The 14,384-nt window shown below is 37.3% G+C and overlaps 1 protein-coding gene across 1 annotated transcript in view; it reads right to left on the bottom strand.

The window, feature by feature from the left end:
* The window catches only part of LOC118721315 (sodium/hydrogen exchanger 9B1), a 46,403-nt gene extending 37,643 nt beyond the window's left edge, over positions 1-8,760 (bottom strand). Inside the window, 2 exon segments of the mRNA XM_036442200.2 lie at positions 7,132-7,259; positions 8,511-8,760. Coding sequence (XP_036298093.2) covers positions 7,132-7,259; positions 8,511-8,651 — 269 coding nt within the window. The 5' untranslated portion in view covers positions 8,652-8,760.
* Positions 8,761-14,384: the final 5,624 nt, after the last annotated feature.

Here is a 14,384-nt window from a genome sequence, read left to right as displayed (position 1 = left end):
TTTTCTTATTAATATATATCTTTATTGTTCAGATTACAGGTATTCCTTTTTTTCCTCCCAAAGCTCCCCTCCACCTGATTCCCACCCCACCCGATGCCCTTACCCCCTGCCACTGGCTTCATCCATAGGTGTAAGGTTTTGTCCAACCTTTTCCCACACTCCTCAGACCCCATTCCCCCTGAGAATTGTCAGTCCACTCCCTTTCTATGTCCCTGATTCTATTATATTCACCAGTCCATTCTGTTCTTCAGATTTTTTCTTCACTTGATTTTTATTTTTTTTTTTTATTTTTATTTTTTTTATTTTATTTTTTTTATTTTTTTATTTTTTGATATTTGAAATACAACTTTATTCTGATTCTTCACTTGATTTTTAAATTCACTTGTTGGTAGGTATGTATTTGATGTCTTCTTGTTGTTCATAGTTTTGACTTTGTCTTTTTCTTCTTCTTCCTCTTCTTAAAGAATACCCTTCAGCATTTCATGCAATCCTGGTTTGGTGGTGATGAACTCTTTTAGCTTTTTCTTGTCTGTGAAGCTCTTTACCTGACCTTCAATTCTGAATGATAGCTTTGCTGGGTAGAGTAATCTTGGTTGTAGTTTCTTGCTGTTCATTGCTTTGAATACTTCTTGCCACTCCTGTCTGGCCTGCATAGTTTCTGTTGAGAAATCAGCTGACAGTCCTTTGGGCACTCCCTTATAGGTAACTTCTTCTCTTGCTGCTTTTAAGGTTCTCTCTTTGTCTTTTGCCCTTGGCATCTTAATTATGATGTGTCTTAGTGTGATCCTCTTTGGATTCCTCTAGTTTGGGGTTCTGTGAGCTTCCTGAACTTACAGGTCTATTTCTTTCACCAGATGGGGGAAATTTTCTGTCACTATTTTCTCAAATAGGTTTTCAGTATCTTGCTCTCTGACACCCCCATAATTCTGACATTGGTATGCTTGAAGTTGTCCCAGAGGATTCTTACACTATCTTCAACTTTTTAGATTCTTTTTCTTTTCCGGAGGAGTATTTTTTGTATTTCAAATCTTTGAATTGATTCTTAGGATCCTTTATCTACTTTTAGGTCTCTGTATAATATTTTTTATTTCAGTCATTGTATGCTTCATTTCTAGTTGATCCTTTTTCATATCCTCGAGGGTCTCACTAAATTTATCAGCCTTTTCTAGGGAATTCTTGAAAAACCTTATAACTGTGGTTTTGAACTCTATATCCAATCTTTTGCATTCCTCCATTTCCTTCATTTGTCGCATGCCTTTTTGTCTCCGTATCTGGCTGCTTCCCTGAGTTGATAAGAGTTGCTTTGTGTGCAAGGTGTCCTAGCAGGGCCCAGTAGCTCAGCCTCCGCATTTACCTGAGGTGGATGCTCTTGGTGCACCCCTTTGTGGGCTATCTGTGCAGTCTTGTTGAAGTTAAGCATTGATTGTTGTTGGTATCACTGGGGGGTATTGATATCTTTTATGAAGTTTTCAAACTAAAATATCCACCTCCAGCCTCAACTTCTCTCCACTTAATCCTGTATTCTATCAAATATCTTTGTAGAATGCAGACTAAGTATGTTTGCCTGTTTAAAAACCCAACAATGTCAGTCTACTATACACTGAGTGGCCATATTATTATGATCTCTGAACGCATAATAATCTGGCCACTCAGTGTATATTCTATATAATAAAAGCCTAATATGCAAATTGTCCCCTCAACAAAGAGTTGGGGCAGCAGAAAGGCTGGTCAACTGCCCATGTCCCTTCCTCCTGGCCAGGCTGGCGGGACCCTACCCATGTAATGAATACATGCACCGGACCGCTAAAATATATTGCCGGAGCGCGCATACATGCGCGCGCGCATGTGTGCGCATGCACACACACACACACACTGAGTGGCCAGATTATTATGCTTTTAGAGATTATAATAATCTTCCCACTCAGTGTATAAGACCTCTGACAATTTGGCTCCAACCATATATGTAGCTTCTTCTCTTACCTCTCCTTCTATGACATGTAATGTTTTAACCAAACTAAATAGAGTAGGTCCTTGGGTTACATCAGAGATCTGTTTCTACAGCCCGATGTAATATGGTTTTCATCATAAGTTGGAACTCACCTACATAAGCACTTATGTCACTCACATGGAGCACATACACAGCAGTAATGAAGGGCAACAGTAAAAATATTTAAAAGATAACAATTCCTGACCTTTACTTGTGGTAAATAAATAATAAAAAACATAAAGCACATATGTATATACGTCAAAATGATGGAACTTTTTTTTTAAAATAAATAAATGGGAGATAGTGATGTAAGAACAAAACAAAGTACGTTGAGTCTGACCTAACCTGAGGACTGTCTGTAATATCTCATCATTCTCCAAATACACCTAATTCATTCATGCTTCTCTGTGTTCATGAAAATCTCTATTTTGGGGACTTAAGAGACAATGCCTTCTTTATTCATGTTTATTATTTTGTCCCCAACTAATTTTTCACATCCTTCAAGGCCTAGCTTAAATATCTTTGAGAGAGTTTCTTACATACCTCACAACTAGAGGAATCTTACTGCTCTTGTAGGATTTTACATGTAATTCTATCATAGCAGTTATCACACTATATGAGTTAGCTATTACCTGCCTGTAATTCTAGAGAGACTGAATTTTTTTCAGGACAGGGTTATGTCTTACAAATCTCTACATATCTGCCCTAGGTGATTTGGCTCAGGAGATAGAGCACTGGCCCATGGACTAAAGGCTTCTAGGTTTGATTCTGGTCAAGGGCATGTACCTCAGAGGCAAATTCCCTGGCCCTGGTAAGGGTATATGCAGGAAGCAACCAATTAATGTGTGTCTTTCATATTGATGTTTCTCTCTCTCCCTCCCCCTCCCCTTCCCCCTCCCCGTCTCCCTCTCTCTCTCCCTCTCCCTCCTCCTCCCCCTCTCCCTCACACTCTCTAGAAAGAGGGGGAAAAATCAATGAAAAAATATCCTTGGGTGAAGATTAAAAGTAATAAAAATAAAGAAAATAAAGTCTACTTTTTCTATAAATGGTGTTGAGATATTACCTATTCATGTGGAAAAGAATGTGGCTAGATCCCCACACATAATAAATTCTAGCTGTTTTAAAGATTTTAAAAAATAGAGCTAATAAAAGTAATAAGAATAAAATATAGAGGAAGGTATATATTTATAACTAGGGGCAAGCAGGACTGTCTGAATGACTCATGCCCACTCTCACCACTCCTGTTCAATATAGTACTGGAAGTACTAGCCATTGCAATCAGACAAGAAGAAATAAAAGGCATACATATTGGAAAAGAAGAAGTAAAACTGTCCTTATTCGCAGATGACATGATACTGTCATGATACATAGAAAACCCTAAAGACTCCATCAAAAAACTATTAGACTTAATAAATGAATTCGGCAATGTAGCAGGATACAAAATTAATGCCAAGAAATTTATGGCATTTGTATATATCAATAGTGATCTTACAGAAACAGACAAAAAAAAAGCAAAAAAGCAAAAAAACAAAAAACAAAAAAAATTTGTAAGACATATCATCACACCAAAAATAAATAATAAATAAATAAAATAATATACCTAGGAATAAACTTAACTAAGAAGGTGAAAGGCCTATATGTGGAAAACTACAGGACACTGAAAAAAGAGATAGAGGAAGATGTAAATATATTGAAGAACATTCCATATTCATGGATTGGTAGAAACAACATTATTAAAATGTCCATACTACCCAAAGCAATCTATAGATTCAATACAATCCCCATTAAAATACCAATGGCAGCCGAGACCGGTTTGGCTCAGTGGATAGAGCGTCGGCCTGCGGACTGAAAGGTCCCGGGTTTGATTCTGGTGAAGGGCATGTACCTTGGTTGCGGGCACATCCCCAGTGGAGGATGTGCAAGAGGCAGCTGATCGATGTCTCTCTCTCATCGATGTTTCTGACTCTCTATCCCTCTCTCTTCCTCTCTGTAAAAAATAAATTTAAAAAAAGAAAAGAAAATACCAATGGCAAATTTCACAGACCTAGAACAAACTTTCCAAAAATTCATCTGGAATAAAAAAAGACCCGGAATACCTGCAGCAATTCTGATAAAGAAGAACAAAGTAGGAGGGATCTCAATACCAGATATCAAGCTGTGTTACAAAGCCACCATTCTCAAAACTGCCTAGTACTGGCAAAAGAACAGACATATAGATCAGCGTTTTCCAACCGCTGTTCCGCGGCACACTAGTGTGCCGCGAGATGTTGCCTGGTGTGCCGTAGGTGCAGACAAGACAAGAATTTTATAATTTTTCACTATTTTGTTTACTTAATATTTCATAATAAAGTAATTATAAAATACTTTCTTTGTGTTTATTTGATTCCTATTCAAGAGAATTACTTTATATATAGTCAATATAGGCACAGAGTTAAATTTTTTAACATTTTCTAATGGTGGTGTGCCTCGTGATTTTTTTCATGAAACAAGTGTGCCTTTGCCCAAAAAAGGTTGAAAAACACTGATATAGATCAATGGAATAGCATAGAGAACACAGAAATCGATCTGAACCACTATTCCCAATTAATATTCCACAAAGAAGGCAAGAGCATACAATGGAGTCAAGACAGTCTCTTCAATAAATGGTGTTGGGAAAATTGGACAGATACATGCAAAAAAATGAAACTAGACCACCAACTTACACCATACACAACAATAAACTTAAAATGGATAAAGGACTTAAATATAAGATGGGAAACCATAAAAATATATTAGAGGAATCCACAGGCAGAGAAATCTCAGACATATGCTGAAACAATTTCTTTACTTATAACTCCTCCCAGGGCAATGGAAACTAAAGAAAAATAAACAAATGAGACTATATCAAAATAAAAAGCTTTTGCACAGCAAAAGAAACTATCAACAAAACAATAAGAAAGCCCACTGCATGGAAGAACATATTTGCCAATGTTATCATGGATAAGGGCTTAATCTCCAACATTTACAGGGAACTCATATAATTTAACAAAAGGAATATAAACAACCCAATCAAAAAATGGGCAATGAACCTAAATAGATATTTTAGAAAGAAGACAGAAGGAAGGCCAAGAGGCATATGAAAACATGCTCAAAGTCACTAATCATCTGAAATATGCAAATAAAAATGACAATGAGGTACATCTCACACCTGTTAGAATGGCTATCAGCAAAAATCAACAAAGGACAAGTGCTGGTGAAAATGGGCAGAAAAAGGAACTCTCGTGCACTGCTAGTGGGAATGCAGATTGGTGTAGCCACTGTGGAAAGCAGTATGGAGCTTCCTTAAAAAACTAAAAATGGAATTCCCATTCAACCCAGTGATCCCACGTCTAGGGAATATATCCCAAAAAACTAGAAACACCAATCAGGAAGGATATATACACCCTTATGTTCATAGCAGCATAATTTACAATAGCTAAGATTTGGAAACAGCCTAAATGCCCATTAGCAGATGAGTGAATTAAAAGACTGAGGTATTTCTACACAATGGAATACTACACTTCAGTAAAAAAGAAGGAATTCTTACCATTTGCAACAGCATGGATGGAACTGGAGAGCATTATGCTAAGTGAAATAAGCCAGTTAGAGAAAGATAAATATCACATGATCTCACTCATTTATGGAATATAATGAACAACATAAACTGATGAACAAAAATAGATATAGAGACCGAGAAACATCAATCAGACCAATAAACCTCAGAGGGAAATTAGGAAAGGTTGGGGGTTGGGGGAGAGATCAACCAAATGACTTGCATGCATGCATATAAGCCTAACCAATGGACACAGACGACAACAAGGGGGTGAGGGCATGAGAGGGGGTAAGAGGGATAATGGGGGAATAAGGACACATATGTAACACCTTAATCAATAAAGAAATTAAAAAAAGAGAAATATTGTTAAAATATATTAAAAACCCTTTGGTATATAAAAAGCAGCTATATTCTGACTCCCTCTACTGCCCCCTCAACTTCCCTCCTCTGCCGGCCTGATCACCTTAACTGCCCTCCCCTATAGGCTTGATCACCCCCAATTGCCCTCCCTTGCCAGGCCTGGTCCTTCCCAACTGCCCTCCCATGCTTGCCATCTTGTGGCGGCCATCTTGTGTCCACATAGGGACAGGATCTTTGACCACATGGGGGCAGCCATCTTCTGTGTTGGAGTGACAGTCAATTTGCATATTATTCTTTAATTATATAGGATAGAAGCCTGGTGCAGAAGTGGAGGCCAGCTGGTTTTCCGTGAAGGGTGTTCTGGATCAGGGTGGGGGTTCCCTTGGGATGTGGGACCTGTGTGGTTTGCAGGCTGGCCATGCCTCCAGTGACCCAAGCGGAGGCCCTGATATCTGGGATTTGTTTATCTCCTATAACTGAAACTTTGTAGCCTTGAGTGGAGGCCTGGGCCCACCAGGGTGTGTGGAAAGTTTGGCTTCCTCCATTGCAGGGGAAACCCAAGCCTCCTGCTCACTCTGTGACTGCAGCCATATTGGTTTGGTTAATTTGCCTACTTTCTCCTGATTGGGTGATGGGCGTGGCTTATGGGTGTGGTGGAGTGATGGTTAATTTGCTTTTATTAGATAGGGTTAGACATTTAGGAACTATACATGCTTGACAAGAATATGATAATTTTATTTTATTTTATTTTATTTATTTATTTATTTTAGAGGTTTATTATTTATTTATTTATTTTTTAAATCTTGGACATTTCTTTTAGCAATAATTTTTTAATATATTTTATTGATTTTGTACAGAGAGGAAGGGAGAGAGATAGAGAGCTAGAAACATCGATGAGAGAGAGTCATCGATCAGCCGCCTCTTGCACCCCCCCCACTGGGGATATGTCCGCAACCAAGGCACATACCCCTGACCAGAATCGAACCTGGGACCCTTCAGTCCCCAAGCTGACGCTCTATCCATTGAGCCAAACCAGTCTCGGCGGATATGATAATTTTAGAACATGACTGCTTCTGACCTACTGATTTCCAAGGTGTTTTACCATGTGAAAATAATCCTAATGAGAAGCTTGCCTATGCAATATTCTGAATATATCAATACTTTTAAACCAAACATCCTTACGTAAATAGGGGAAAAAATGAGAAAAAATTACCCTAAAAGAAATCCCCATTGCCAGGGAAAATTCAAAAGGAAGTGGGAAATAACAGCAGCCGCACATGCCTCCATGAGGCATGGACCAAAGGACAATCTTAAACAAACATTCCTCAAACGCTTCAAAGCCTGAAATATAAGCACAGTCATATTTAGAAAAACTTATAACGGATAGCAAGAAAATGAAGGAAAATTTAAAATATATAGTCTTTTACTAAATTAAATCTTCCTGATTGTTCCTGGGCTTGAAATGTTAATACAAATCATTTTATATGTCATGATAGGTTGGATTACAAACCATTGCACATTTTATCAAATTCATTTTTACTTGATTTGAGAGCGAGATCAACTTGTTGATTCACTCATTTATGTACTCATTAGTTGATTCTTGTATGTACCCTGACCAGAAATCGAACCAGCAATCTTGGTGTAGCAAGAGGATGCTCTTACCAATTGAACTACCTAGACAGGGTCAAACACTGATGTATTTTAATTGTTAAAAAAGATCAATTCCTCCGTGCTTAAATAACTATTTTTATTTCCCTTAATCTTCCTAGTAAATAGTATAATGAAAGTATAGGTTTATACCCATCAGTTGACTTTCAGAGATCAACTATTTGATTAACTTAATAATTGTAAATAGAAAATATCAACATGATAAAAAAGAATATCACTTAAAAGCTGCATAATTAACTAAAAGGGAAAACAATAATTTTTTTCATTGCTTTAAACTTTCTATTGGAGAACAATAAATTAGCACTGTCTATATTTATACTCCTGAGATATTACCACTAAACTTATATATTTGTCACATCTATTTGAGAAGCTATTATATGAATCTTTTTAAAACCCAAATAGATTTGTGATTCCTAGATAATAATATTTTAGAAAATGTTATAGAAGATTAGCTTTTACAATAATGCAACAATAATTAGGAACATGTTTTAACAGGGAAAAGTCATAAAACAAAAATATTATTGACATTTTTAATCTCTCTGGAAAAAAACAAAAAAAAACAAAAGCAAAACCTTTTATAGGGTATTTTATCCTTTGTTAACTAAAAAGCAAATAGTTCTCCAATGAAGACTCACAACTCCCAAATAATACAAATGTTGGATAAGGGCCATTTATCTCTATGCAAATAATTAAAGGCTATTTCTAATGGAGATATTACATCACAGTAATGTCTCTTCATATCAGTAATAATGACAAGAAGCATAAATTAAGGTCCCAATATTTCCACAAATTTTTGTTTTTTATCTTAGTTGTGCTCACAGATTCCACTTGAAATAGCTATTAACAAAAATTCATCCTCTTTTTCTTTTCTACCAGCCTCTAATATTTAAAGTATCTTTACTCACAGTACGATGGGAAATATACCTGTATATCGAGTCCAAGTCCAGCTTTTATTAGGATAAGGGTAAGGGCAATATTTCTTATAGTTGAAGACCAGTCGCTACTAATATGGACGTGCTCACTGATATATGGAGCATTCCTAATAGTAAAACCAGCCAATAACATCCCTTCAAAAAAGAAAATAAATCATATTTGATTCAGTTCGTTTTTCCAAGAGGAAAATAGATACGTTTAATTTCCCTTTTTCAAACACACTATATCTTTCATTACTTTGGTGAAGGACAAGTTACACACATGTAGAGGAGACAGCATAAAGAAATGAAGGTAAAAAAATGATATCTTAATGGGGTATAACTAGTAATCTAGTGTTGCTAGAACATAAAAGGCAAAAACGGGAGTGGGAGAATGGGCAAGAGAATGGGCTTCAGATTGTGAATATATACTCCCACTCCACATTCCCACCTGCTTTGGCAGAGTAAGGTATCATGGAAAAGTTTTAGGCAGGAAATGACATAATGACTCTTGCATTTATGGTCTTGGTGAATAGATAGAAATAACATTGGAGGAAAAACATTGAAAAGGCTTTGCCGTAGTCCATGGTAGAGTTGGAAACATTACTTAAACTAAGATAAGAGTAAAATTTTGAAGAGGAGGAAAGAAGATTCAACGAATACTTATTAAGTGCTGAAAGAGTGTAATGGACTTAGAAAGGGTGTTAGAAATAAAATGAAGATTATGTCTATTAAAATTTTACTGAATGTTTGAATGTATTGAATACTTAGAAGATATAGTTTTTCCATTAATTTTCCTCTGTCCACCTGGAGGTTATGTAAAAAGATGATGAAATAGGTATAAACACGTCAGGCAGGTGATATATCTATGAATACACCTAGTGGAGATACCCACGCAGCTTACTCAAAAACTGTGACTTTTTGATGCTATAGACACTATAATACTTAAATTTGTAATTGAATTTGAGTTACGTTATCTATAGAAAAATTTGGTCTTTCCCTAATTTTTCCTTTTCTATGATATTTAAAATTAAGTAAAAAATGTCCTATTAAATGATAAAGTAACAAGAATTATATACTGAGTATAATTGTTATTTTAAAGATATATTTCAGAAAAAAATCTGTGTATATGTAGAGAGAATAAATACCTCATAAATTAGGTATATATACACACATATACAATACATACACATATAAAGATGCTATATAAATTATATTACATTAAAACATTTCTAAATTATATTTATTCTGACTAGAATATGCTCATAGTTTACATGAAATCAATAAGAAGAAATTAAAGCTAATTATACCCTTACCCAAAAGAGGTGGAAGTGGAGGCATTGAAGGTATTCTACAGACTTGTAAAAGTTTCCCCGCAATTAGGGAACAACAAAAGACAAATAACAGTCCAAATGAATTTTCATTAGGGTAACGGCCATGGCTTGAGACTGACGAGATTGCAAACCATATCATAAAAAGTAAAAATCCTAAAATATAAAAAGATACATATCTATCTATCTTTATATACACACACAGACATAGATATATATATTTGAAAATGGATATTTTATCAAATATCTTATTAATAGCCAGTGCTATCTAAAAGATACATAGTGATATATATATATATATATATATATATATATATATATATGCGCCAGGTTTTTAATTTTTATGTTCTAAATGTTTTTATTGATTTCAGACAGAGAGGAAGGGAGAGGGGGAGAGGATAGAAACATTAAAGTGAGAGAGAAACATTGATCTGCCGCCTCCTGCACACTCCCTCACTGGGAATTGAGCTGGAAACTCAGACATGTAGGCACCTGATTTTTAAAAAGTCACTTTGCAGCAAAAATGGTAGGTAATTACTATTAATTTTTTGGGGTAAATCTATTGAAATTATACCTATTTTTTTTTGTCAGAATGGCAAACAATGTATTTTTTGGTGTGTCACAGAATTTTAGTAATTAGGTTCTGTGTGCTCTGAAACGAAAAAGATTGAATATCACTGTTGCTAGTTTGAAGAAATATCTGTTTAACATTTATTCTAAAATCCCTGCCAATTTATGGGATGAGATTGTTTTTTCTTTTATTGTTAGTAATAGTACAGATAAGTACCCTCCACCTTTACCCCACTGTATGGGATGAGTTTTAAACAAAGTTTCTTATTTAAAAAAATACCTTAAAACTTCATGGACAGTGTGACTTAGTGGTTAAGTGACGACCTATGAACCAACAGGTCACCAATTCAACTCCTGGTCAGGGTACATGCCTGCTTTGAGAGCTCAATCCCTAGTAAGGGGCATACAGGAGGCAGCTGATTGATGATGCTTCTCTCATTGATGTTTCTCTCTCTCCCTAAAAACCCATAAAACCCTATTAGAATATTTCAAAACTATGTGAATACTTTAAAGTGCTTAATATTTCTCAAATTATATGACATTTAAAAAATGTCATGACAACATAATGAGATTTACTTCATTTTATATATTTTAAAGTATTTTTTCCATGAGGAATAAGATGATGATTGGTTGTGATATGAATTCTCATATTTTTAACAGGAGCAGAATAAATTTTTGTATTGAAAGGATAACTCAGTTGATATTTGATATAAATTATTAAAGCAGATAAGAGCTGGCCTTTGGTTGAATATAACGTATCTTAGTTATGTATAGGAAGCAGAGATGGGCAGGGTAAGAAAGAATAAGATAATAGACATCTTGTTTCTAGCAAAAAGATACTAAGAAAAGGCCCTACTAACAAGGAGATCCAAATGTGTGGTTTTTTTTTAATCTAATGGAAGTATTTTATTTTTCAATTGAATGTACTGGGGTGAAATTGATTAATAAAATTATATAGGTTTCAGGTGTTCAATTCTGTAATAAATCATTTGTATATTATATTGTGTGTTCATCACCCAAAGTCAAGTCTCCTCCCATCACCATTTATTCCCCCTGTATGTATTCTTTTCTTCCCCCTCCCACCCACCTTGCTCTGAGGTAACACCATACTCTACCATACTGTCTGTGTCTATGAGTGTTTTTTTTCTTTCATTTTTTTTTCTTTTTGCTTAATCCCTTCACCTTTTTCACCCAGACCCAGGTGTTAGTCTATTCTCTGTATCTATGAGCCTGTTTCTATTTTGTTAATTTATTTTGTTCATTAGATTCCAAGTGTAAGTGGAATCATATGGCATTTGTGTTTCTCTGACTGGCTTATTTCACTTAGCATAATACTCTTTAGGCCCATCCTGCCCATCTACTAATGGGCACTTGGGCTGCTTCCAAATCTTGGCTATTGTAAATAATGCTGTTATGAACATAGAGGTATATATATTCTTTCTAATTAGTGTTTCAGGTTTCTTTGCATATATTCCCAGAAATGGAATTGCTGGGTCATAAGACATTCTATTTTTAATTTTGTGAGGTAGCTCCATACTGTTTTCTATAGTGGCTACACCAGTCTGCTTTCCCACCAACAGTGCACTAGGGTTCCTTTTTCTCCTGACCACTACTTGTTGTTTGTTGATTAATGACTAGAGGCCCAGTGCACGAAATTCATGCACTAAGGAAGGGGGTGTCCCTCAGCTCAGCTTGCACCTTCTCCAATCTGGGACCACTTGGGGATGTCCGACTGCCAGGCCTGATCCCTGCTGCCCTCCACTGCAGGCCTGGTCTCCCCCAACTGCCCTCACCTGCTGGCTTGGTCACCCCTAACTGCCCTCTCCTGCCAGCATGGTTGCCCCAAACTGCCCTCCCCTGAAGGCCTGGTCAACCCCAACTGCCCTCTGTCCCCTGCAGGCCCAGTTGCCCCCAACTGCTCTCTCCTGCCAACCTGGTCATCCCTAACTGCCCTCCCCTGCTGGCCTGATCATCCACAATTGCCCTTCCCTACGGCCATCTTGTGACCACTGGGGGCGGCCATCTTGGGCAAGGGCATGACAATCAATTTGCATATTACCTCTTTATTATATAGGATAGCCACTCTGACAGGTATGAGGTGGTATCTCACTGTCATTTTTAATTTGCATTTCTTTGATCACTAATGGCTTAGATTTTTTATAAAGTATGGATGACTGTAAATTGCCATCTATAAATTAAATGGCTATGAATCATAGTTTCTAATGTTTTTTTCAGGTTCTTGAAACAGCTTATGTAATGGCTTTTTGGCTTCATAGTATTGCCAAGGGTAAAAGAGGAGGATTTTGACAAATTAAAAGCAGGAAGTAAGAACTGAGATTCTTATGCTTTCCCCTCTGACCATTTCTTACTCCGCAAAACTGAACACTTGAAGGATTAAATTCTTACTATATAAAAGAACAGACCAGAAAATGTCATTCTACTGACAAAGAGAAAAGAAAAGGCAGTTTGTCTGTTTTCACTGATCTCTGAGAGGCAAAATAACCTCTGAAAATCCATATATAAATAGGTCTCAAATAACTTATGTTTAAGCAGAAATTTATATGATTTGCATGGTTTTGGAGCCTCCAAACCCTAAGCCTACCATAAGAAGCATCTTTCCAAGGAACTATCCCTAGGGCAGTTAGTAGATGCTAGTTCAAAATAATCCTAATAAACACTACTGATTTCAGATGCATAAAAGCCCAAAGATAAAGTCCCACTGAAGCTGAAATTAAAATAAAAACTTACAGAGATAGAAAAATGGTGACAGATTAAGTAGAAGCTACAATGAAACTCTCCCAGGACCAAACTGTAATTACAACTAAAATATAGAAAAACCATCCTGAACAATCAACTGAAGACTAGCTAGAGGGAACCTGATAATCAAGGATGGAAAGAGGAGACTGGATAGAGCTGGTAGGAAGGACAGAGGCACGAGAGGGTTGGCTGGGCTCCCATATTTAAAAAAAAAAAAAGCCCTAAATGAAAGGACAGAAGATTTCTCCAGAAGAGCTAAATGAAATGGAGATAAGAAATTTATCAAGATAGAGAATATGGCAAATGGCAGGAAGCGAGGGGAGTAGATAGTGTGAGAGAATGAGGGAGTGATAGAAGGGCGTGTGGATGTGTGTGGTGTGTATATGCATGAGCTAGGGACAGTTAGATTCTGCAGGTCTTCCAAGGGACTGCCAAACTGGGCAGTCTTGGACAGCGGAGTCCTGCTCCCAACGCAGATACTCGGGGGCGGCCCTTACTGGCACTTCAGAAACAAAGCTGATTGAGACTACGATCCTGGCCTTAGCACCACCCAGTCTGGTCTCAGACGCAAACCAGGACCCTACAGCCACTGGGGACAAAGACCTGTGACCACAGCTGCAGACTCACAGACACCAAGTATCCAGACATCCCTGCCGCAGATTTCTGTGTTTCACAGAACCTATCCTCCTCCCCAGGCTATGGGCAGTGCCATAGAAAATGATAGATCTACTCCTCGAACGGACTGCAGTAACACTACAGGAATTTGAGCCTGGAAGCATGTGGACACTGGGAATCTGTTCCCCGCAACACAATTCAGGGACCAAATCTTAAGCCCATGCAGGGAGGCAGTGCCACCTGACTTCGATTCTGGGCAAGCATACACCGAAGTCTGTTTTCTGCAGAGCAGGGTGGACCTCCTGCCGACATAGTGCTACTGTGCAACCCAGTCCCCCAAGCTGACCAGGACTTCTCCAGGTGGGAGGCAGGACTAATCACCAGTGACTTGAATCTGTTTCTTATCATGTGTGCCTGGGATCCCAGACTCACAGTGCGTTCACACTAAGAGCCAGTTACTACAATTATTGGTGCATGTGCACACAGGGACCCTGATCTCAGTGCCAGTACGCACGAAGCAATAGAGACTCTGACACTCGATTCTTGGTGCAGGTACAGGGGAACTCTGACTCCTGACACACACTAGGGAGCTCTGATTTTTGGCATATGCCAGT

This window comes from Pipistrellus kuhlii, unplaced genomic scaffold (assembly GCF_014108245.1).
Source record: "Pipistrellus kuhlii isolate mPipKuh1 unplaced genomic scaffold, mPipKuh1.p scaffold_m20_p_1, whole genome shotgun sequence".
NCBI lineage: Eukaryota > Metazoa > Chordata > Mammalia > Chiroptera > Vespertilionidae > Pipistrellus > Pipistrellus kuhlii.
Note: the sequence above shows the minus strand (reverse complement) of the source record. Positions and strands in the feature narration are given on the sequence as shown.